Source organism: Phyllobates terribilis, unplaced genomic scaffold, assembly GCF_046119375.1.
Source record: "Phyllobates terribilis strain yellow unplaced genomic scaffold, ASM4611937v1 Scaffold_3__8_contigs__length_932513732, whole genome shotgun sequence".
Classification (NCBI taxonomy): Eukaryota; Metazoa; Chordata; class Amphibia; order Anura; family Dendrobatidae; genus Phyllobates; species Phyllobates terribilis.
Genome location: NW_027362763.1, coordinates 891,940,192 through 891,963,183, shown reverse-complemented (window position 1 = coordinate 891,963,183; position 22,992 = coordinate 891,940,192). Strand labels below are relative to the sequence as shown.

The following is a 22,992-nucleotide window of genomic DNA, read 5'->3' as shown; positions in this document are numbered from 1 at the left end:
TTACCTAGTGACAGGACCTCTTTAAATCCTCGTTTTCTTTATCTTTTGATTAGTCGCTAGAGGTAATGTAGAACGTGTGGCGGTATAATAGAAATCAGTGCAGTACGTATTTTAGATTGCTTTATGTTTTGTTTGGCAGCTACAAATGGACAAACTTCCATCACGACATGCTATCACCGAAGTTATGACTTGGATTTCTCTGATGGAAAATGTTATCAAGGAGGATGAGGAGAATATCCGGAATGTGGTGGGCTGTGAAGCCATTCAGGAATATCTTCTAAAGTACAAGGTAATGACTGGAGAAAGATCCGTGCTGCCCAGAGTAAAAAAAGAACACAACCACCCACAAAGGGGAATTTATTACTGCACAAACTATGGCACACTTCTTCTAAAAAGTGTTTAGCGGAAGGGCAGGACACACATGGTCTGACAAATTCACTAGAATTTATGCCAGAAAGTGGAAGACATTTTAGTGCAAATCAGATTTGTATTTCTGACCCAAGTCGTGTGCAGCTCGGCCTAATGTCTGTTCAGATTTGTTCCACTAAGGGCCCAATTCTAGTGTTGAGCGAGTATGTTCTGTCCGAGTATGCTCGGGCCGAGCTCCGAGTAGTTACAGCTGCTCGGTGATATGGTTGAATCGCTCCCATGTGCATGATTTGCAACTGTTTGACAGCTTTATTACATGTGAGGAATGTGTAAGAAACAGACATTCCTCACATGTAATAAAACTGTCAAACAGTTGCAAATTATGCACACGGGAGCGATTCAACCATATCACCGAGCAGCTGTAAATACTCGGAGCTCGGCCCGAGCATACTCGGCGAAAGGGTTAATAGAACATACTCGCTCAACACTACCCAATTCATTATCTTGCTTGATTTTTTTATTTTTAAAATCACTTTTCCTTTTTTTGTTTAGTAGTATTTTTTCAAAATGGTTCATAAATTAAGCCCAAAATTCTCGTTACTTTTAAGCTTTTTTGCAGCTTTTTAGGCTAGGTTCCCATGTTGAGTATTTGGTGACTTTTTGATTTTGGAGATTTTCATCTACCTCAGTATTTATAGGTGAAAACCAGGAGTGGGACAGTCAGAGAAAAAGTATAATAGAAACATGTCACTACTTTCACCAGCTCCTGGATTTGGCTTACAAATACTGAGAAAACCTAAGACATAATCAAATGAGCATATACCCTGCTGTAATAAATAAGTAAAAGCATCAGTGCATATAAATAACATAGTGTACTTGGTAATTACTGTTTTTGATCAAAAACAGCCATCCCACCAGCGTCAAGGTGCACCCAAAATCAGGATAGTCCTAACCTCTGGTATTAAAACCTTACCCTGCGTCATAGAGAAGTCAGTGTGAATAAGGGCTGAGCAGGACTAGGTCCCAAACATGGACACATGAGAAGCTATATAAATGTATCTCCATCTTAAAGAAAGGGAGGTCACACCCTTAACCCCCTCAGTGACCAGACCAATTTTTTTTAAATCTGATCTGTGTCACTTTATATAGTAATAACTCTGGAACGCTTCAACGTATCCCATTGATTTTGGGATCATTTTTTCGTGACACATTATCCTTCAAAATAATGGTAAATTAAGGTTGATATGTTTTTTTTTTTTATAAACATATCAGAAATATGATAAAAATGGAAAAAAAATAGCTATTGGTCAAATAGCCCTTACACAGCCTGGAGGTGTGTTTGGGGTCATTGTCCTGTTGAAAAATAAATGATGGTCCAACTAAACGCAAACCGGATGGAATAGCATGCCGCTGCAAGATGCTGTGGTAGCCATGCTGGTTCAGTATGCCTTCAATTTTGAATAAATCCCCAACAGTGTCACCAGCAAAGCACCCCCACACCATCACACCTCCTCCTCCATGCTTCACGGTGGGAACCAGGCATGTAGAGTCCATCCGTTCACCTTTTCTGCGTCGCACAAAGACACGGTGGTTGGAACCAAAGATTTCAAATTTGGACTCATCAGACCAAAGCACAGATTTCCACTGGTCTAATGTCCATTCCTTGTGTTCTTTAGCCCAAACAAGTCTCTTCTGCTTGTTGCCTGTCCTTAGCAGTGGTTTCCTAGCAGCTATTTTACCATGAAGGCCTGCTGCACAAAGTCTCCTCTTAACAGTTGTTGTAGAGATGTGTCTGCTGCTAGAACTCTGTGTGGCATTGACCGGGTCTCTAATCTGAGCTGCTGTTAACCTGTGATTTCTCAGGCTGGTGACTCGAATAAACTTATCCTCAGAAGCAGAGGTGACTCTTGGTCTTCCTTTTCCTGGGGCGGTCCTCATGTGAGCCAGTTTCTTTGTAGCACTTGATGGTTTTTGCAACTGCACTTGGGGACACTTTCAAAGTTTTCCCCATTTTTCAGACTGACTGACCTTCATTTCTTAAAGTAATGATGGCCACTCATTTTTCTTTATTTAGCTGCTTCTTTCTTGCCATAATACGAATTCTAACAGTCTATTCAGTAGGACTATCAGCTGTGTATCCACCTGACTTCTGCACAACACAACTGATGGTCCCAACCCCATTTATAAGGCAAGAAATCCCACTTATTAAACCTGACAGGGCACACCTGTGAAGTGAAAACCATTTCCGGTGACTACCTCTTGAAGCACATCAAGAGAATGCCAAGAGTGTGCAAAGCAGTCATCAAAGCAAAAGGTGGCTACTTTGAAGAACCTAGAATATAAGACATATTTTCAATTGTTTCACACTTTTTTGTTAAGTATATAATTCCACATGTGTTAATTCATAGTTTTGATGCCTTCAGTGTGAATGTACAATTTTCATAGTCATGAAAATACAGAAAAATCTTTAAATGAGAAGGTGTGTCCAAACTTTTGGTCTGTACTGTATGTGTTAAACATGGACATGTGAATGAGGCCTTAAGAAATGTGCAAATTAAAAGAATAAGGTGCAGGCTTAAAACAACAAACAGGGGACAAAAAAGGCAAAAATGTAATATTGAATTGGGCCCTAAGCGTGAATGAGATTTTCAACTAGATTTTGGAACAGAATTCCACATGTAAGAATTCCACCATGGCCAAACAGAATCTACCACTTTCTATTTGGCTTGTTTTATGCATCTTTTTATATCTCTTGACAAGTATTTATTTTCTTTCAGGGGTTCAAGATTGACATAAACTGCAAGCAGCTGACGGTGGATTTTGTGAACCAGTCTGTGCTTCAGATTAGCAGCCAGGATGTGGAAAGTAAAAGAAGTGACAAAACGGATTTTGCTGAAAAGCTGGGAACTATGAACCGGAGATGGCAGATCCTGCAAGGTTTAATAACAGAAAAGGTAATTACATCGCACAGGATGTCCACTCATTAGAAATTATAGAGATGAAAGACCATTGCCCTACAGGTAAGCCAACAGAGCCTTACAGGTAAGCCAACAGTGCCCTACAGGTCAGCCAGCAGTGCCCTACAGGTCAGCCAACAGTGCCCTACCGGTCAGCCAACAATGCCCTACGGGTAAGCCAACAGTGCTCTACGGGTAAGCCAAGAGTGCCCTACAGGTCAGCCAACAATGCCCTACAGGTCAGCCAACAATGCCCTACAGTTAAGCCAACAATGCCCTACAGGTAAGCCAACAGTGCCCTACAGGTAAGCCAACAGTGCCCTACAGGTCAGCCAACAGTGCCCTACCGGTCAGCCAACAATGCCCTACGGGTAAGCCAACAGTGCTCTACGGGTAAGCCAAGAGTGCCCTACAGGTCAGCCAACAATGCCCTACAGGTAAGCCAACAGTGCCATACAGTTAAGCCAACAATGCCCTACAGGTAAGCCAACAGTGCCCTACAGGTAAGCCAACAGTGCCCTACGGGTAAGCCAACAGTGCCCTACGGGTAAGCCAACAGTGCCCTACGGGTAAGCCAAGAGTGCCCTACGGGTAAGCCAACAATGCCCTACAAGTAAGCCAACAGTGCCCTACAGGTCAGCCAACAATGCCCTACAGGTAAGCCAACAGTGCCCTACAGGTAAGCCAACAGTGCCCTACGAGTAAGCCAAGAGTGCCCTACGGGTAAGCCAACAATGCCCTGCAAGTAAGCCAACAGTGCCCTGGAGGTAAGCCAACAGTGCTCTACAGATCAGCCAACGATGCCTGCATTTGTGAGCGTGACTGCTGATCTCCTGCTCCATACACAACCCAATGTTGCTCATGGGACAGCACATGAAGAAGAGCTGCAGCAGCTGTGTCTGTGGCGCCATAGTCAGTCAGTTCAGCTTATTTAGAATGTCCTTACAATGAACTTTCTTTTAGAATTTTCCAAAAAGAGTATTGCAGTACATGTCATGTGACATCACATCAAATGATTTCCTATGGTGTCGCACTGCGACCTGCTGCGACTACGACAATGAGTTTCCAAATTTGTTGGATTTCCTGTCACGGGTCACAAGTCGCATGTGACCTCAATGCCAGTCTCGTGTGTGTGACTTGTATGTGATTTGGCAGTTTTATCTACAGCAAGATTGCAGCTCTAAAATAGTCGTGTGACGGAAAGTCGCACATGTTTTTGGTCGAGAACTTGTCTCAGACTTGCTATCTCACGACACATCGCCATGTAGCTCCACCCTGTAGGACTTATTCAGACGTCCGTGAGTCACGTGGTTTTCATGGGTAAAACGCTGACCCATTATAGTCTCTGGCACTTATCATCAAAGCATTTATGCCAGAATTCTGGAGTCAAAGCTTAGAAAAGTCACAGAATTTAGGTGCAACTTGGAGTTGCTTCAAAATGTTTTGGCTTTTGGCATTTTAACTCCAATTTTTCCTAGCTCTGCCGAAATGGGTGGGATGGGGGCATGGTGGGGGCAGGATGCCACAGGTCGTCTAATTCATGTTCCCTACACCAGAAATTTCACTCCAGTCCATGATTGTAGTGAGATTTCTGGCGTGGCGCACACCACTCATCAGATGTTCCAGATTCATGAGTAGGATGGATCTGGAGTGTCTGACTTCAGCATACCCTCTCATCAAGACCAGTGTGAACAGCGACCATCTTGATGAATCGGGCTCTCTGGATCTGTTCATGTCAGTGATATTTTGCAGACCGAGTGGTTTGCAAAAAATCACAGAAACGTATGTTTTTGATCCGAGTCACAGGTCAAAATGAACCTTATAAGTCTATGGGTTTGTGAAAATCACAGACAGCACACGTATGGCATCAGTGTACAGACCTTGTGCTGTCCGTGATTAACATTAATGTATAGGAAATGCTTTACCATTTATCTATTTATTCTTCCATACTTGAAAATCACCAATGAAACACTGACACACGGACCCAATACTGATGAATCTTGGACTATTGAATTAGGCCTTTAGTCCACAGACTGCCTGGATATTGACCTAAGGAGCACATTTTAAATCAATTTATGCTGCGAGTGCATCCTTGAATGAGATCGCACGCACCCATATAAGCGTATGGGTGCATGTGAAACATCGCACTGCACTCAGATATCACCCGAGTGCAGTCCAATTACCGCGGACGCCGGCAAGAGAGGAGATCGAGAAATTACTTTTCAGCTGTGCTGTGATTCTCTCATACGATAGGATCGGAGCACAGAGCACTGACACTCGGCTCACGCTCGCAGCAGAATAGAGCCAAGTGTCATTAGCATATCGTATCAGATGCCATACGCTAGTGTGACTCCGGCCTTACAGGCAGATTCGTTGTGGATTTTTCTGCTTATTTTTTTGTTTCTAGTATTTTTTTTCAGTTTATAAACAAATATGCATTTTCCCTCCCAAACAATTCCCAACCCCACTCTCCCACAAGACACATTAAATTAGTATATATTCTATAATTATCTCAACCATGTGTAATGGAGATATATGTCCAATTTACAAGTAAATTATGGTTTGCTTAGAAGCCAACACTATAAAATAGCATCTAATTCCGGGAAGTTAAAACGTCTTAGGGCACGTTCACACGTTCAGTTCTTGGTCAGTATTTTACATCAGTATTTGTAAGCCAAAACCAGAAGAGGAACAATCAGGCTATCTGCCCACTATGCTTCTCTTTAATGTTGCGTAAACTGACCTGCGGTGCGTGTTTCAGGTTCGCAGCATGTGAAGTTCTCTTACGGGTACGCCGAGTTTTCTGTACGGAATTCCCTCGTAGATTTACATCAGATGTGGGAATGCTAAACCATGATGATAAAAAACACAAGTAACCTAATAAGTGCAGAAATTCTGCAGCGCCAAAAACTCACCAAAAGACCATGGTGGGAACGTGGCCTTATGCACCTGATGGTGTACGGTGCACAGTATATCACTGTATACATGCATGCACACAATCACTGCCTGTAAGCATAGTAATGGCTGAGTCTTGTATCTTTACATGGAACCCTTTACTTTAATAGATCCAGATGCTGGAGCGGTTATTGGAGTCATGGACAGAGTACAAAAACAGCATACAGAGTCTGAAATCCTGGTATGAGAAGCAAGAAAAGAGGTTGCAGAAGCAGCAAAGCATTGGTGATCAGGAGTCTGTCCAGAACAGCCTCAAGGAGTGTCAGGTAACGCCGACGTTCTGCAGAGTCTGCTCAATACCTGCACCCTGTGTGAGTATATACAGGACAGGGAGACAAATGGACATTGTATGATGAAGAAGGAGGTGCATTCTATAGTATATATATATATATATATATATATATATATATATATATATATATATATATATATATATAGATTCATTTGATCAGAAATCTTCTTGTAATAATGGAGCATGTGTCTTTTAATGTCCAAAGCAAGCATTTTCAGCACTGGCCAGAAGATGTCTCCACACAACAGACTTATGTAGGTAGATTGCTAATAGGTACACACTGATTTGTCCAAAGTGCATTGACTTCCATTTCAAGGTCATAACATGAACAAACATTTATTGAGCAATACATAACATGGTTGCAGAACAAAAAAAGTGGAGGAGAAATTATGGTAATATAGATCCAACATAATATAGGTGACATTTTCGTAATTTTCCTCCAAATAACACTTGACTTTCATACATAGAAGTTGTCTTCAGTACACCCCCACCCGTACAAAATACATACAACTGTGTACACATATATAGTAAATGGCATGGCCCAGTGCTGAACGTGTTGCAGAAAGAACACCTATGTGTATATATGAGGAATGACACTTTTTGTCACCATTACATGACTGCTGTCTTGAAGTTTCACCAGTTTTTTTTGCAGGCTCTAATTCAATTTTCAGTTGTCTCTGAGCAAGTGAGTGGAGACTAGCTGCTATGTTGCTACCGTACATAGTGCACACAGACGAGGGATTCCTGTACATCTTTTCTCTATAGGGCATGTTCAGCAGCAGCCTGGATGACATTTTACATTAGGAGTGAGCACTCACTAGAAGCTGCAGCATGGTCTGTCTGTCTTTGCCTCTGCTTATTTTCTCACTGTGTTTTTTTAAAGGACTATTTAAAGGGAATCTGTCACCAGGTTTTTGCTATCTCACCTGAGAGCAGCATAATGTAGGAAAGATACCCTGATTCCAGTGATGTTACACTTAGTTTACTGGGTGCAATCAGAGTTTTTAGATGTAGCATGTAGTAGAGCTCAGAAAGCTAACTCTGCCTACCACAGCTTTCTGTATACATTGTCTATTGACAGTGAGCTGCTAATCAGTGCTGGGGATGGAGTAGGACCTGGTCTCACATGGGCACCGAGTCTAGCAATGATAGTTTCCTGCTGATAAAACACTCATTGTATTGAAACAACAGCACGCAGCCTAATAAGTGACACATTGCTGACATCAGTGTCTTAGCCCCTACCTCATGCTACCCTCAAATTACTTAGCTAAAACATGCTGATAGATTCCCTTTAAGCTTTTCTTCTTTTCTTAAGAAGATCATATTCCAGGCAATATTGTAAGATGCATAATATACTTATTAATGTATTTTGTTTTCTTTTCTGTCCACTTCAGGAGCTTGAAGAAGCTGTTAAGGCCAAAGAGAGCGATTTAGAGAAGATTGGACAAAGTGGAATATCCTTAATACAGAATAAAAAAGAGAAAGCTACTGCGATAGTTATGGACACTTTAAGTGAATTAAACCAGTCTTGGGCTCATTTGGACTGTAAGGTCGGTGTCGATTCTCGAGCATGTAAATATTCATAGGCAATACGCCATGTAGGATATGGGAGCCGTGACTAATTAATTGAACAAAGTACTGTGGATTGTGCACCATTGCCATTCATCTAATTGTTAAAGAAGCCCTCCAAAAAGATTTTTTTTATAAATCTGTGTATATTTGCATGTAATGTACTGTAGTGTGTATGTGTAAATATACTCCCCTACCGCCGCCTTCTTCGTGACTCAGTCCATTCTGCTCCTCTTCTCAGAGATAACCCCGTGCTGCAGACTGTCCGGGTCACGGTGCGCTCTGTGTGTCCCAGAAGTGGCTTTTACAATGTAAGCCTATGGAACGTCAGAACCAGGCTCCATAGACTTACACTGTAAAAGAGACTTCCGGCTCACACTTAGAGCATAGAGCGCGCCGATAGTCTGAAGAGCAGTGACGTCATTGAGAAGAGGAGCAGAAGACAGTGATAGGTGAGTATATTAATACACTGACACTACTCTATATACACAGATTTATAAAAAAAATATACTGTTTATGGGCGTGATTCTTTAAGTAATGAAAGAGATTTTTTATTTTATAGTAATATGTACGAAAGGTTGAGAAACTTTGTACATACATTGTATTATGCGTCTTGCAGTGATCCTGAGTTACAGCCTGTAATGTACCCCAGAGCTGCATTCACAGTGCTGCAGTCTTCATACCCAAAATCTACTAGAATTCCTTATGTACTCGATGGATACCCACAGTTGTCTCTGCTGATTTGCATTTTGGAAAGTGTAATCCGTAAACCTGGTGCTGTACATAGCCGTGACAGGAAGCAATGACATCCCCTCCTTCTGTCTCCTGACCGCTGAAGTCTGGAGATGGCTGAGGTGCGGCCAGTTCTCAGGTCTCAATGGTTAGGTAATGAAAGAATGGAACATCATTGCTTTATGTTCTTGCACAGACCCCCAGGTGGCTTTTTCTGGATCCAGGGGGTCCAAGCAGGTGAGCATGCCTGATTTTATTAGTTTGAAACCATCTCTACCACCTATAAGTTTGGTGTAGAGGCTACACAGTCACTTTAAAGGGAATCCTGTTATTGCTACCTAATTGTAGAGAAGCATAATGATTCCAGCAGTATGTCAATTGCTGGGCTGCTTGCTGTAGTTTATTCTGTTTTATCAGCAGGAGATTATCATTAGACGACTAGTAAATCTGCGGCCAGGTAGTCCTACATATTCATGATCTCTGTTAAACCCCGCCCCCACCACTGATTGGCGGCTTTCTGGCCATACACTGATGTCAATTGGGTGTGGGCAAGATTATACAGAGCTTAGCATTCAGAGAACTGCTAGATCTGCAGCAGAGAAATCTATGATTTTACAAAAATGACTGCAAGCAGCCCAGTAAGTGACACATCCCTGGAATCAGGGTCTTCATCCCTATATTATGCTGCTGTCAGATGGGGTAGCAAAAACCTGGAGACTGATTCCCTATGACTGTATGTAATGCTGACCAGCAGAATTGTAAATGCTGCTCTGAACTGTAAGGCTATGTGCCCACGATGCAGAAATGCTCCAGATTTTTTCCTGAGCGTTTCTGCATCTCCCTGGCCGAAAAAACGCATGCGGATTGTACATGCGGATTGTACATGCGTTTTTCCTGCCATGGACAAGCGGATCTGAAGCGTTCTTCACATGCATTTCCGCATGCGGGTTGACAAGCGCTTTCCAAGCGATTTTAGCATCACTTGGAAAATGCTTGACAACTTGGTCACACTATATAAATCCATGCAACCATGTGACCGAAAGAATGGTAAAAAATAAAAAATAAATCTATACTTACCTTCTGATGGCCCCCCGGTGTCTTGCTTTGCTCCGTCCTGGCTTGCCGGCAGCTCGCGGTACACTACACTGAAAGGACCTTCCGACGTAAGCGGTCGCGTGACCCGTCACATGACTAAATGACTTCAGCGCAGGTCCTGGAGTCCATCGCGATCTGCCGGCAAGCTAAGACAAAGACACCGGGGGCCATCAGAAGGTAAGTATAATATTTATTTTTTATTTTATTCTTTTTTTTTTACAGGTTCTATGGTACCCGGGTCCGGAGGAGAGTCTCCTGTCCTCCAGACCCGGGTACCATCTGCACATTGGAACGCATGAAATCCGCATGTACAGATCCAGGGATGCGGATTCCATGTGTACCAATGCAAGTCAATGGTGGCGAAAACGCAGCGCCTCCGCAAAATAATTGGTAGTGCTGCGGATTTTTCCGCAATGATAATCCGCAGCAGAAATTTCCGCAGCATGTGCACAGCTCATTCGGATTATCATTGGGGAACATGGCAGACCTTCTACCAAGCGTTTTTTAAGCGTTTCTGCAGCGGAATGGCCCCTGCAAAAATGCTGAAAAAAACGCATCGTGGGCACACAGCCTAATCCTGACCCAGGAAGCCCATATATAACTTGGAAAGTTTTTACATTTGTGATTTAGGTATTATCTATTTATTTTTGGATTTCCAAATCTGGAAAGACATTTGGACCTTTCTGTTAACCCAATCTCTCCACTGCTCTAGCTGCTTACTAAGGAGTTGTTTCACAATACCTGCAAAGTCTTGAACTCCTTGGCTGTAGATCAGACGTTTCTGGGCGATTCCTGTGCCATGAACTTACATTGCTCCCTAAACCAATAAATTAACAGTGTGTTTAATGCAAAGCTACAGCAAGAAAGTTTTCATCCTGATTCATTATTAGAAATAGCAATTCCTACTTGTAAATCATCGCAACAGGTGATGTATAATCCTCATATTATAACAAGGATTTTATGAGTCCAGCTAAAGAGTGAGATCTTTTGGGGCTGTAGCTGGCCATACACATTAGACAGCTGTCGTTTGGCTGATAGCTATCTCTCCTGTCCCCCTGTAGAGGAACACTCGGCCCACTGTCTTTATGAGAGAGACGCTGCCAAAATTGCCCCGTGCAGAAGGATCGGTGATTGAATTCCAACCCCCTGATGCTTATGTCCCTCAACATAATCTGTAAGGAGACAGTCGGAAGGCTTCCATACACATTAGAGAGTTGACTGCAGGGCTGTGGAGTCGGAGCCCATTTTGGTGGAGTCGGTATAAAATGTACCGACTTTGACTCCTAAAATATATACTGTAATAAATTGGGTACAGTAGTTCAATGCAGTTTGTGGGGAATATTTTTTCAGAAGAATTTGGGAAAGTTATGAAATGTCCTATGAATGTCAGTCCTATTCCTGATCTAAGGGTCTAGACTTTTAGCTGAGATGAATCTGTGCTACAGTAAATTCATCACTTAAACATGAGCCATGTATGAGGGAGTCGGAGTCGTGGAGTTGGTGTCCTGGAAATTGAGGAGTCGGAGGTTTGGCTTACCAACTCCACAGCCCTGGTTGACTGATCTCTCCAAAATCAGAGTGTTCAGCAGACTTTTTTGTAATGTGTATGGGGCCTTAGTTGTATTCATTCTCTGCCGGTGTAAGTTACCTATCTCAGGTGCAATAAACTGAGGCCAAATTTATACCTTGAAAATGGTCTCTAAGGAAGATTTTTTCACTGTGAAGAGAAGCTGGAGTGCCAGAGGAATCCCCAAATAAAGCTTACAAGCTCTATGCAGAAAAATCATATACTGGACATCCAGATTTTATTCAGCTATTATTTGTGTAATAGTGGGTTAAAATATCTTAGTTATTGATTTCTATTCCTCAGGTTTTTCCTGTACTGAATAAAAGACTTCTTCAGAATTTGAGCTGAAAATATTCTAAACGCTGCATATTGTAGTGATGAGTGATCTCTTTAGCTGTCCTCTCCACGTGGCCTTTGTTGTCTCCTTTGTGCCTTTTGGATTTACTTTCAAGTCACAATTATAAGACAAATTGTTGCTTTAGAAGTACAATGTGGTACAATGTACTTTGTGGTCCATTCATTTCTCCTTTGTGGACTCAACAGCAGAGTAAATAACCAAGAACAGGGGGACTAAAGGTACAAAAGCTGATTGCTACCAAAAACTGAAATCTTTTGTTCTTCCTTTCACTTGAAGCCATGGACAAAGACAGGAAAAAGCTGACGAAAGTCACGTTTGTTTTATGTCTCTATTGTTTTTCCTAGGTGTGTCAGCTGAAGACTTTGTTACAGTCGGTACTTGATCAGTGGAGCATTTACAAGAAGGTTTATGAAGAGCTAAACAGCTATTTGATGGAAGCCAGGTATTCCCTGTCCCGCTTCCGGCTCTTGACAGGATCCATGGAAGCTGTGAAGGTTCAAGTAGACAACCTGCAGGTGAGAGACCATCTCACTATACTTTCTATAGAATTATCTTTGGTGGCACATTGTTTAAGAACTATCATAAAAATTACATTAAGACTCTATTTGCATTGAGACAGGTATGATGCATTGCAAAATCTATATAGCTTGTGCACACATTGAGTATTTGCAGCAGATTTTTCTGGAGCTAAAACCAGAGTGTTGGCAGGAATAACGCTGCATAAAATGATTTTCATGCGTTTTTACATGCTTTTTTCCAATTCATTTGAATGGCTTAAAGGAGTATTGTTTCTCCTTATGGAGAGTGACATGCCAGGATAAGGAGGTTTATAGGCCGTCCAATGCTCCTCTGGGAAATTAAATATGCAAATTGTCTCTTCAGAGAGGAAGAAGGCAGGAACTCTAGTACCACCCATTGGAAGTAGCAATCCTAAAAGTCAACATCGACCCTTTAACAAGCCTTACCACATGACTTAGGTCAGGAGTGCACAACATTTTTTTGGTCCAATGGCTGCATTGCCATACTGAACCAATCCCAAGGGCACCAAAAAAATTAAAGGAGTACTTACATGAATACATCACCAGAACCACCATTAGTACATTAATTCATCACCAGAACCAAGTTTTGAGTATTTCAGGAGGATTTGGAGAGATTCTGCTCAGTTTCTGCTCACTTTCAATAAGTGTGGATATATGCTAACTTACACTGAGTTTTTAGAGCAGAAACTCACCAAATCCTAATCAACTCTATAAATCTGCAAATATAGGGTTAATCTGAAAGTTAATAGCATTACAATGCTGTCTGGCCGCTGCACTGAAATCATGGCTGCCATGAGAAAATGAATTTGATTCCTCCAGGGAGCTACTGGCTTTCAGTCAGAGGTGCGCTGGAGTGGCTTCAGTCACTGCTCAGTGCATAGTGAGCATACTCAGTACACTCTGAGCATGCCTCACACTTTGAGTGACAGCTCGCTCTGCTCAGATGCTCTGCACCGCAAGTTGTAAATCAAAGTGTCAGGGCGTGCTTACACTACAGGGTGGGCCATTTATATGGATACACCTAAATTAAATAAAAGGGAATGGTTGGTGATATCAACTTCCTGTTTGTGGCACACTAGTATACGGGAGGGGGAAAACTTTTCCAGATGGGTGGTGACCATGGCGGCCATTTTGAAGTTGGCCATTTTGGATCCAACTTTATTTTTTTCAATTGTAAGAGAGTCATGTGACACATCAAACTTATTGAGAATTTCATGAGAAAAACAATGGTGTGCTTGGTTTTAACGTAACTTTATTCTTTCATGATTTTTTTGCAAGTTTATGACCACTTATAAAATGTGTTCAAAGTGCTGCCCATTGTGTTGGATTGTCAATGCAACCCTCTTCTCCCACTCTTGACACACTGATCGCAACACCACAGAAGAAATGCTAGCACAGGCTTCCAGTATTCGTTGTTTCAGATGCTGCACATCTTGGATCTTGATGGTATGGTGTGGTATATGGGGTACAAAGATGGTGGGGCCATTCTTCATCAATGGAAACCTCAATGCCACTGGATATCTGAAATTGCTACATGATGATGTGTTGCCCTCTTTATGCACTGAAGATGGCACGTTCCCTGAGTTTTCCAACAATATGGTGCACCACCACATTATGGGTGTCAGGTCCGAGCATTCCTACATGAACAGTTTCCTGGAAAGTGGATTGGTTGTCGTGGGCCAGTTGAATGGCCTCCAAGGTCTCCCGATCTTTCCCCCTTAGACTTTTATCTTTGGGGTCATCTGAAGGCAATTGTCTATGCTGTGAAGATACGAGATGTGCAGCATCTGAAACAACAGATACTGGAAGCCTGTGCTAGCATTTCTTCTGCGGTGTTGCTATCAGTGTGTCAAGAGTGGGAGAAGAGGGTTGCATTGACAATCCAACACAATGGGCAGCACTTTGAACACATTTTATAAGTGGTCATAAACTTGTAAAAAACTCATGAAAGAATAAAGTTAATTTAAAACCAAGCACACCATTGTTTTTCTTATGAAATTCTCAATAAGTTTGATGTGTCAAATGACCCTCTTCCCATTGAAAAAAATAAAGTTGGATCCAAAATGGCCAACTTTAAAATGGCCGCCATGGTCACCTCCCATCTGGAAAAGGTTTCCCCCTCCCGTATACTAATGTGCCACAAACAGGAAGTTGATATCACCAACCATTCCCTTTTAATTTATGTGTATCCATATAAATGGCCCACCCTGTATAGTGAGCGGTGATTATAGCCACTATGGCACAGCTCTATGCCAGAAAGCCGAGAGGAATAAAGTAAAATTTTTCCCAGTAGCCAGGCTTTAAGTAAGGCAGCTATTATACTGCAGATCTGAAGGTGAATAGTGTTTGGGGACATGACAGAATCCCTTTAAATTTCAGTCTGTCTGTTTTTTTTGTTCTGCTTATAGCCAAACCTTGCTTTATAAAGAGCTAAACATTTTTGCATTCATCACCTGAGCTGAGTCCGTTTCATGCGTTCCCAGAGTCTACAGGAAGAGCTGGAGAAGCACGAGGCCGTTTTAAACAAGTTTGGTTCTGTAACCAACAAGCTCCTGAATGAATGTAATTCTTCTGTGGGAGAAACACTGGAGAGCACTTTAAAAGAGGTCACCGCAAGGTAAACGCAGGTTCTATTCTACCAACATTATTCTCTTTAGTCCAAGCACTCCAACATTACTGAAAGTCTGCATCAATGTTTATGAACCTCTTCAGACACAGATCACAAGAATACGACGGACCAGTCATCCTAGGGCAGGTAGATGCCGACTCCTCCGGCTCTTCTGTTCTGTATAGTAGCATAAAACAAGCAATGTTAGATGGCCATCTGCCATACAGGGGCGTTCTTGGTTTATGGAAATAAAGCGTTATCTACATTGACCCACATTCATTACTTTGGCCAATTTCTATGGTAAATGTATCCACATATGACCACATTTATGATTACTTTGTCACTAGCTTTCACATGGCTAACATGACATCAGTTTCTGTATGCCGCGTCTGTGTAGACAAGAGATGCAACTTTTTCATTTCACTTGTTTTTTCCCTTTTGGCTTTTTAATTTTTTTTTAAGTTACATTTTATTTTATGACTAAATCCTGGCCAGATAGTAGGCATTGTCTGCCTTTACACATTGACATGCTCGGTCGTGTGGCTCCAAGTTCTGGTGCAGATGGTCAATAACTGCGTCAAACTTCTAGTAACACACATTTTTGGAGTAAATGATGATTAACGGTATATTCATACGTTGGCCTAAAATTCAGGGATCTGCTGTGAATCTGTGGACATGCTGTTCTGCATGAACATTAGCCCTATTGTCATTCATTTACTATTCACATTCTGCTTCTTCTCCATCGTATGTGACCGGATTTGCTAAAACCTCATTCACATGCATTTGATGCCGATTGTTGTCAGATTTAACAAGTGTTTCTTCACGGAATCTGTGTCATAGCACATATATGTGAACGAGGCCTTATGTTATGTGTTTTTGCCATTTCTAAAACCAATTCTGTGTCTTAAGATGGAATAGTTTATTCGAAGACATCGCGGAACAGCTGCACTCGAGTAAGACTGTACTCCACCTGTGGCAGAAATACAAGGATTTGTGCATTCAGTGTGCAAATAACGTTCAGCTGCAAGAAGATCGCACCAATCAGTTACTCAAGACCGCCACCAACAAGGACACAGGAGATGAAGAGATCGCTACCTGGATACAAGAGTGCAGTGTATGTATGACAGCCAAATGTTTTCCTATAAAATTGTATGTTTTTACCTTTTTTTTCTATTCACAATACATGCACTCATTATCTTTACAAGTGTGACCCAAAAAAGAGCTGACACTCCAGATGACCATACACATGTCTCTCCCCGTACATTCATGCTTGATTTGACCAATCCGTGTGTCCCAGTAAGAAAGGGGATCAGGCAGTTAAAAAACCAAGCGCCCCACCCTTATGTCTCACCACAAGGTGCGTCGTTGGAGACTTTAGAGCCCCCATACACAATAGATGGACGATCGGACAGACGACTGGGAATACACTGCACATATGGATCCAGCGGCAGAGTTAGCCACAGACGGCATCCATTGTATTGCAAAAAAATATCCAGAAATCCCAATCTACAGGACAGGCCGCAGATTGGAAAGCTAATTCCCACCCTGAAATCTTAGGATCCAGCTTGTTTGGGAGCTTGTGTATTGTCATATGCATACTTGTATTCTTGCTTTCTCTACAAAGCAGTAATTTATATAGATATTGCTATACATATATCTACAAAATGCATATTTTGTAAATATATGTATATATATTGATATGTATATAAATATATATACTGAAAATGTATATAGTGCTACAAAGTGTAGCTCTTACATGTACTATTACAGCTTCACATTGTCATTTTTTATGTTTAGATTTATGCCTGTGAGGGAGATTTGTCAAAACTAAGAAATATGTAGGGCATTTGCCCATTATCTAAAAATCTGTTTGAAAACCAGCCAAAACCCTTTTAGACATGTGTATGATTAAGAGACCAGAAGACTACTAGGTCAAGATTTTTTTCCCTTCTCTCATTGATGTGTTTTCTGACCAATTCAGGGTCTTTTGAAAAACCTGGGTGCTGCTAAAGGGTCCTTGGCGGTCCTCCAGGAGACAGGGGAGCAGCTTAAACAACAGGTGGATTCATCTGCTGGCGCAACCATCCTGTCGGATCACCTTTCCCTGAGCCAGCGTTTGTCGGTGTTGGAGCAGGCACTACAACGCCAACAGGCAATACTGCAGGTACGCAGCTGGAAGGCATGTATTATAAGATGGGCCAGACCAAAGAGCATTGAAGAGGCGGACATCGATTTGAAAGAATATAGCTGCTTTTGAGCACATTTGTCTATAGGTTGAGCCTGTATTACTGCTTGGCTCTATTAAAGTGAATGGAGCTGACCTGCAATACAACTTGGATCAGGTGGGGCACGATTTCTGGAATAAAGCAGTCATGTTTTATAATACTGGAAAACCCCTTGAACTTTTTTCTTGCACATTCATATGCAATGAAAATAAGGGTTACTTGGATTCTGGTGGCTTGTATGTCTTTGTTTGAGTTTTTATTATGTACTCCTAAGGATTTCCAAGGCTAAAAATCACAAATTGAACATTACTCACCCCTGCCCTGGTCTTCACTGACAGGCTGCAGCGGTGACATCATGACTACAGCACTTGTGACTGTGGCACCCAATCACTGGGTTCAGTATTCTTAATCATAATGTATATAGCATAATACATCATAGTAGGTTCCAGCGTCTGATTATTGTCATATTCAGTGTCCATTAACATTAAAGGGCATGACGTTTTCTGCATTGTGGAGCAGGTCCATTATATTGTTCAAGCATTAATGCAATTACTAAAAAGGTAAAGACCCCATGTTGAATCCCCCAGCCTCCACGCGGCCATTTGTAACGCTACATACAATAAAAATACAAATATTTCAGATTTTTTAGGGTAGACAGCTGGCTGGTCTATGTAAAACATATTTAAACATTTCCTTTTGCAGGTATATTCTGTACTACGCTACATGGGAACATGATATTTTATCATTACTGTTGGTTTTGTTACAGGCGGGTGTCCTGGATTATGAAACATTTGTAAAGAGTCTTGAAGACCTAGAAGTGTGGCTCCTAGAAGCAGGAGATGTTCTAAATGGACAGGACCCGAACCGATCATCAGACCTCTCCACAATTCAAGAGCGGATGGAGGAGCTGAAAGTAAGCAAGGGCCCAGGGCCACAGTCTGAATCTGCAGAGTATATGCTGCTTTGCTTCATATTTCTCATATACTTCTGTGTTGCAGAGGCAGATGTTAAAGTTTAGCGGCATGGCACCAGACCTGGATCGTCTCAATGAGTTAGGATATCGACTACCACTGAATGATAAAGAAATCAAACGCATGCAATGTTTAAATAGGAATTGGGCAATGGCCTCCTCTCAGACAACAGAAAGGTTCAGGTAAGGTTAATATTTGTACATTGCTCCCGTATTCCTAGTTGGCATTGACTCCGATCATCGGCCAGGTCAGTAATATGTGACTGCTGCACTGGAGGACTGCAAATGTTATTATATCCCAACATTTCCAGCTTTTTCTTTAATTAGGCTGGCACAATGTCACATGTGGCCATTATCCTGTATAGAGGACTATGTGGGGCCATTATACTGTATGGAGGACTATGTGGAGCCATTATACTGTATAGAGGACTATGTGGGGGCTATTATACTGTATGGAGGACTATGTGGGCCCATTATACTGTATGGAGCACTATGTGGGGCCATTATACTGTATGGAGGACTATGTGGGGCCCATTATGCTGCATGGAGGACCATGTGGGGGCCCTTTATACTGTATGAAGGACTATGTGGGGGCCATTATACTGCATGGAGGACTATGTGGGGCCATTATACTGCATGGAGGACTATGTGGGGGCCATTATACTGTATGGAGGACTATGTGGGGCCATTATACTGCATGGAGGACTATGTGGGCCCATTATACTGTATGGAGCACTATGTGGGGCCATTATACTGCATGGAGGACTATGTGGGGCCCATTATGCTGCATGGAGGACCATGTGGGGGCCCTTTATACTGTATGAAGGACTATGTGGGGGCCATTATACTGCATGGAGGACTATGTGGGGCCATTATACTGTATGGGGAATTATGTGGGGGCCATTATACTGTATGGAGGACTATGTGGGGCCCATTATACTGTATGGAGCACTTTGTCCCAGCCAGTGATAATGTCACGCAAGGTGTGGGAAAGACTAAGTGCAACACAAAGGGAAGAGGGGGAGGAAGCCCAAACACTAGGGAAAGGGGGAGTGGAGACCCCTAGGCGGATCTAATACCACCCTGCCTATCCTATTGTCTCTATATAGGTTCCACACCTATCGCTGAGCAGGACCTTAAACCCTGTATATCACTAGAGCTTGGCCCTAGAGGGGGAGGGGGTGAGCACTGGTCAGGCACCACTACAAACTAAAAGAAATAATCAGCTGTGATCCCGTGCTGTAATGTCTGTATACTCTTTTCCTTCCTCCCCTGCCCAGGAGATGTGGTACGATCAGACCATGTTCCTGCACGGTCAGACACAGCCATTACACAGTACACAGCAGGGGCACATTTATAAGATTATCTCAGCACAGGAACATTTTATTTAAATACATTCAATTGTGGAAATTATTATTATTCCAAGATTGATTGATTAAAATTAACTTTTGTTCGTGGGAAAACCCCTTTAAGCTTTCTACATTGTCTCTCTAGGTAGTTCTACTGGTTATTTATCTTCATAATGTTAAACTGGCATTGATTCTTCTGAATTATTGGTTCTTTTGCAGCAAATTACAATCTTTCCTACTACATCATCAGACCTTTTTGGAAAAATGTGAGACCTGGATGGAGTTTTTGATACAGACAGAGCAGAAGCTTGCGGTGGAGATCCCTGGAAATTACCAGAGTCTTTTAGAGCAGCAAAGGGCACATGAGGTGAGTAATAAAAGCGGGCACAGTTATTGCTCATTGTGTTCCGCCCCACCATTGGAGAGCCACACTGGGAAGATTTGATATATTTGGAATATATATATATATATATATGTTGCTCATTTGCTGCATGGTAAAAATCATGTGCAAAGGCCTAAGGGTATGTGCACACATTAAGTATTTCCACCAGAAATGTCTGCATCTCTTGGCAGGAAGAGCACTGCGTATTTGTCATGGTTTTTTGCATTGATTTTTGTTGCGGAGTTTTCCCAACTGATTAGTATGGGTGAAATCTGCTGCAAAAACTCTGACAGAATTGACATGCTGCAGAATTAAATCTGCTTCAAATCTGCAAGGAAAAAATAAGCAATGTGTGCATGAGTTTTTAGAAATCTCATTCACTTTGCTGGTACTAGGAGATCTTTTAGTTTTTGCGACAAAAACTCCAGGCAGGCAGGCCTCCTTTCCCTGCTGGCACGGTCATGGTCACACACCCTCCGTCCTTGATCGTTACGCCTCTGGTACCGTAATCTCCTAAACGTGCTCTGTTTTTTTAATGATGGACGTGTAGACTTCAACCAGGCATTGTACAATAATCTTAAAAACTCTTGTCCCACTACATTACATGTATAAGATTTCATCTAAGATGATGGGGTGTCTGTTAACAAGAAGGTTCAGTTTACAGAAGTACGTAAAGATGGCTGACTAGAGCTGATATGAAAGTTTGTTGGGAAATGTTGGACACTCTTCTTTTCCCATTCTCTACCTTTCTTTGGGATGTGACAGCCCTTTGACAAGAGGAGTGTATTTGTGGTAGTAAGTAAAAAGGCAGAAAAGATGTAGCAGAAGTTTTTTACTGACTGTCGCAATATTTCTTGAAAAAGTGGCCATGTCTCAGTATAGTGACAGGTCAGTAAATGTCCAGGGAACCGCACGCCAAATCCTCCATCTCCGCATAGCTAGCAAACCGGCACTGCTCTCCAAGAAGCCATCTGTGACTGCTTTTTTTTTTTTCATTGTCAGCTATTTCAAGCCGAAATGTTCAGCCGCCAACAGATTTTGCATTCAATAATCGCCGATGGACAAAGGCTTCTTGAGCAAGGACAAGTGGATGATAGGTACAGAATCACTATAAATGTATTAAATGTTAAAGAGTGCTCAGTCTTTTTTTGTGATTTCATGTCATTTCATATGCCCTATGTAATACCACCTTTCTGTCCTAGAAAAAGAACATTATTTCCAGAGAACAAAAAAAATCTCTTTTTGATTCCATACAAGATTAGTCTGATCTTACACATTTAACTAACGCTCTGACTTTCATCTCTTAGGGATGAGTTCAACCTCAAGCTGGCCCTGCTAAGTAATCAGTGGCAAGGAGTGATCCGACGCGCTCAACAAAGGAGAGGGATCATTGATAGCCAGATACGCCAATGGCAGCGCTATAGGGAGATGGCAGAGAAACTGAGGAAATGGCTGGTGGAGATGTCCTATCAGCCAGTGACCGGCCTGGGAAGCATCCCTATACCACTTCAACAAGCCAGAACCCTACTAGATGAAGTCCAGGTACATCTTCATTTTCCAAGAAATCAATAGGCATCTTTCATTAATATTACTTGACACATTGTAAGATTTTATGCCCTTGATGTAAGTTATAAATTAGCACTTAAACCGTTTTTAATTAAAACTGCAGTAACCAGTAGAGTAAGTGATCACTGGAATCGGAGTCTCTGCCCCTTAGTCATGCTGCTCTCAGATCAGGTAGTAAAAACCCGATGAAACCTTTAATTATTCTGTATCCCGCTAATAGGGATTGCAGAGTATATAAAACAACATTTGCATACCTAATAAGACATAATCATTGTCATCTGTCCATGTTTGGCAATCTGTGTGGGCTGAAGAAAAACTATGTACTGTATATACTCAGGAGTGATCATTGCCTGATGTCGGTGTTGTATTACTACAGCATTGGCAATCGGAAACATAACTGTGAATTAGGGTTAATTGTTATGCAAACTATCTTCAGAATTTAGAGAGCTACTCCAAACTACAGTAGAGACACCTCGAAAAGGAAGAAAACCATGTTACACCTTGTTTATTAGGCTCTGTTCACATTTGCAGCACCTGACTAACCCCATTGGAGTCTGTGTCTTGATGATAAGAGTGTCGCATTAGAATCCTAAAATCCTAATGGAGCATCTGATGAAGATGTGAGCAGAGCTCTACCATACATGATCTAGGCCTGGAGCAGCTTGTGGTTCAGTGGTTAGCATTGTTTCCTTGCTGTGCAGGGCAATATCTGTATGGAGTTTGGGTTTCCTCCAGGCACTTTGAATGCTATGACAGCTTCAAATCCATGCTGATAAATTGATTGGACTTTGAAGAAATTGGCCTTAGAATGTAGACTACATGTGCAAAAGTATTAGAGTACTGACATATTCCATCTACAGAAGCTTTTAGGAAAATTCATTGGCATTAATATGGAGCTGGACCTCCTTCCACTTTCCTGGGTAGGTTTCCGACCGCTTCCAGTCTTCTGGGAAGGCTTCATACAAGATTTTGGAGAATGCACATTCATCCAGAAGAGCATTTGTGAGGTCAGATACTGATGTTGGAGGATAGGACCTGGCTCGCAATCACCATTCTAGATAATCAGAAAGATGTTTTCAACGGGGTTAAGTTTAGGACTCTGTGTGGGTCAATCAGCTTCTTCTACACCAAACGTACCCAACCATGTCTTTAAGGCCTTTGCTTTATGCATTCGGACAGAATCATGCTGGAGCAGAAAAGGGCCTTCAGCAAACTATTCCCACAAAGTTGGAAACATACAATTACCCAAAATGTCTTGGTGTACTGAAGCATTTAGATTTCCCTTCACTGTAACTAAGGAGGCTAGGCCAACCCCTGAAAAAACAACCCTATAGTATTAACCATCCTCCACCAAACCTTACAGTTTGATGTCCTGACAATCTCCAAATCCAGATTCACCTATCAGACAGCTAGATGGAGAAGCATACTTTGTCACTCCACAGAACACTCCACTACTGCA

At 42.0% G+C, this 22,992-nt stretch overlaps 1 protein-coding gene across 18 annotated transcripts in view; it reads left to right on the top strand.

Annotated features, from left to right (window-relative positions):
* SYNE1 (spectrin repeat containing nuclear envelope protein 1) overlaps positions 1-22,992 on the top strand; it is a 613,834-nt gene that overhangs the window by 524,858 nt on the left and 65,984 nt on the right. For all 18 annotated transcript variants that reach the window (XM_073672712.1, XM_073672713.1, XM_073672718.1 and 15 more), the window contains 13 exons: positions 140-289; positions 3,147-3,323; positions 6,392-6,547; positions 7,968-8,123; positions 12,239-12,409; positions 14,917-15,050; positions 15,951-16,155; positions 17,023-17,205; positions 18,033-18,179; positions 18,265-18,419; positions 19,805-19,952; positions 20,970-21,064; positions 21,275-21,509. In XM_073672712.1, the coding sequence (XP_073528813.1) occupies positions 140-289; positions 3,147-3,323; positions 6,392-6,547; positions 7,968-8,123; positions 12,239-12,409; positions 14,917-15,050; positions 15,951-16,155; positions 17,023-17,205; positions 18,033-18,179; positions 18,265-18,419; positions 19,805-19,952; positions 20,970-21,064; positions 21,275-21,509 (2,112 nt within the window). The remainder of the gene's footprint in view (positions 1-139; positions 290-3,146; positions 3,324-6,391; positions 6,548-7,967; positions 8,124-12,238; positions 12,410-14,916; positions 15,051-15,950; positions 16,156-17,022; positions 17,206-18,032; positions 18,180-18,264; positions 18,420-19,804; positions 19,953-20,969; positions 21,065-21,274; positions 21,510-22,992) is intronic.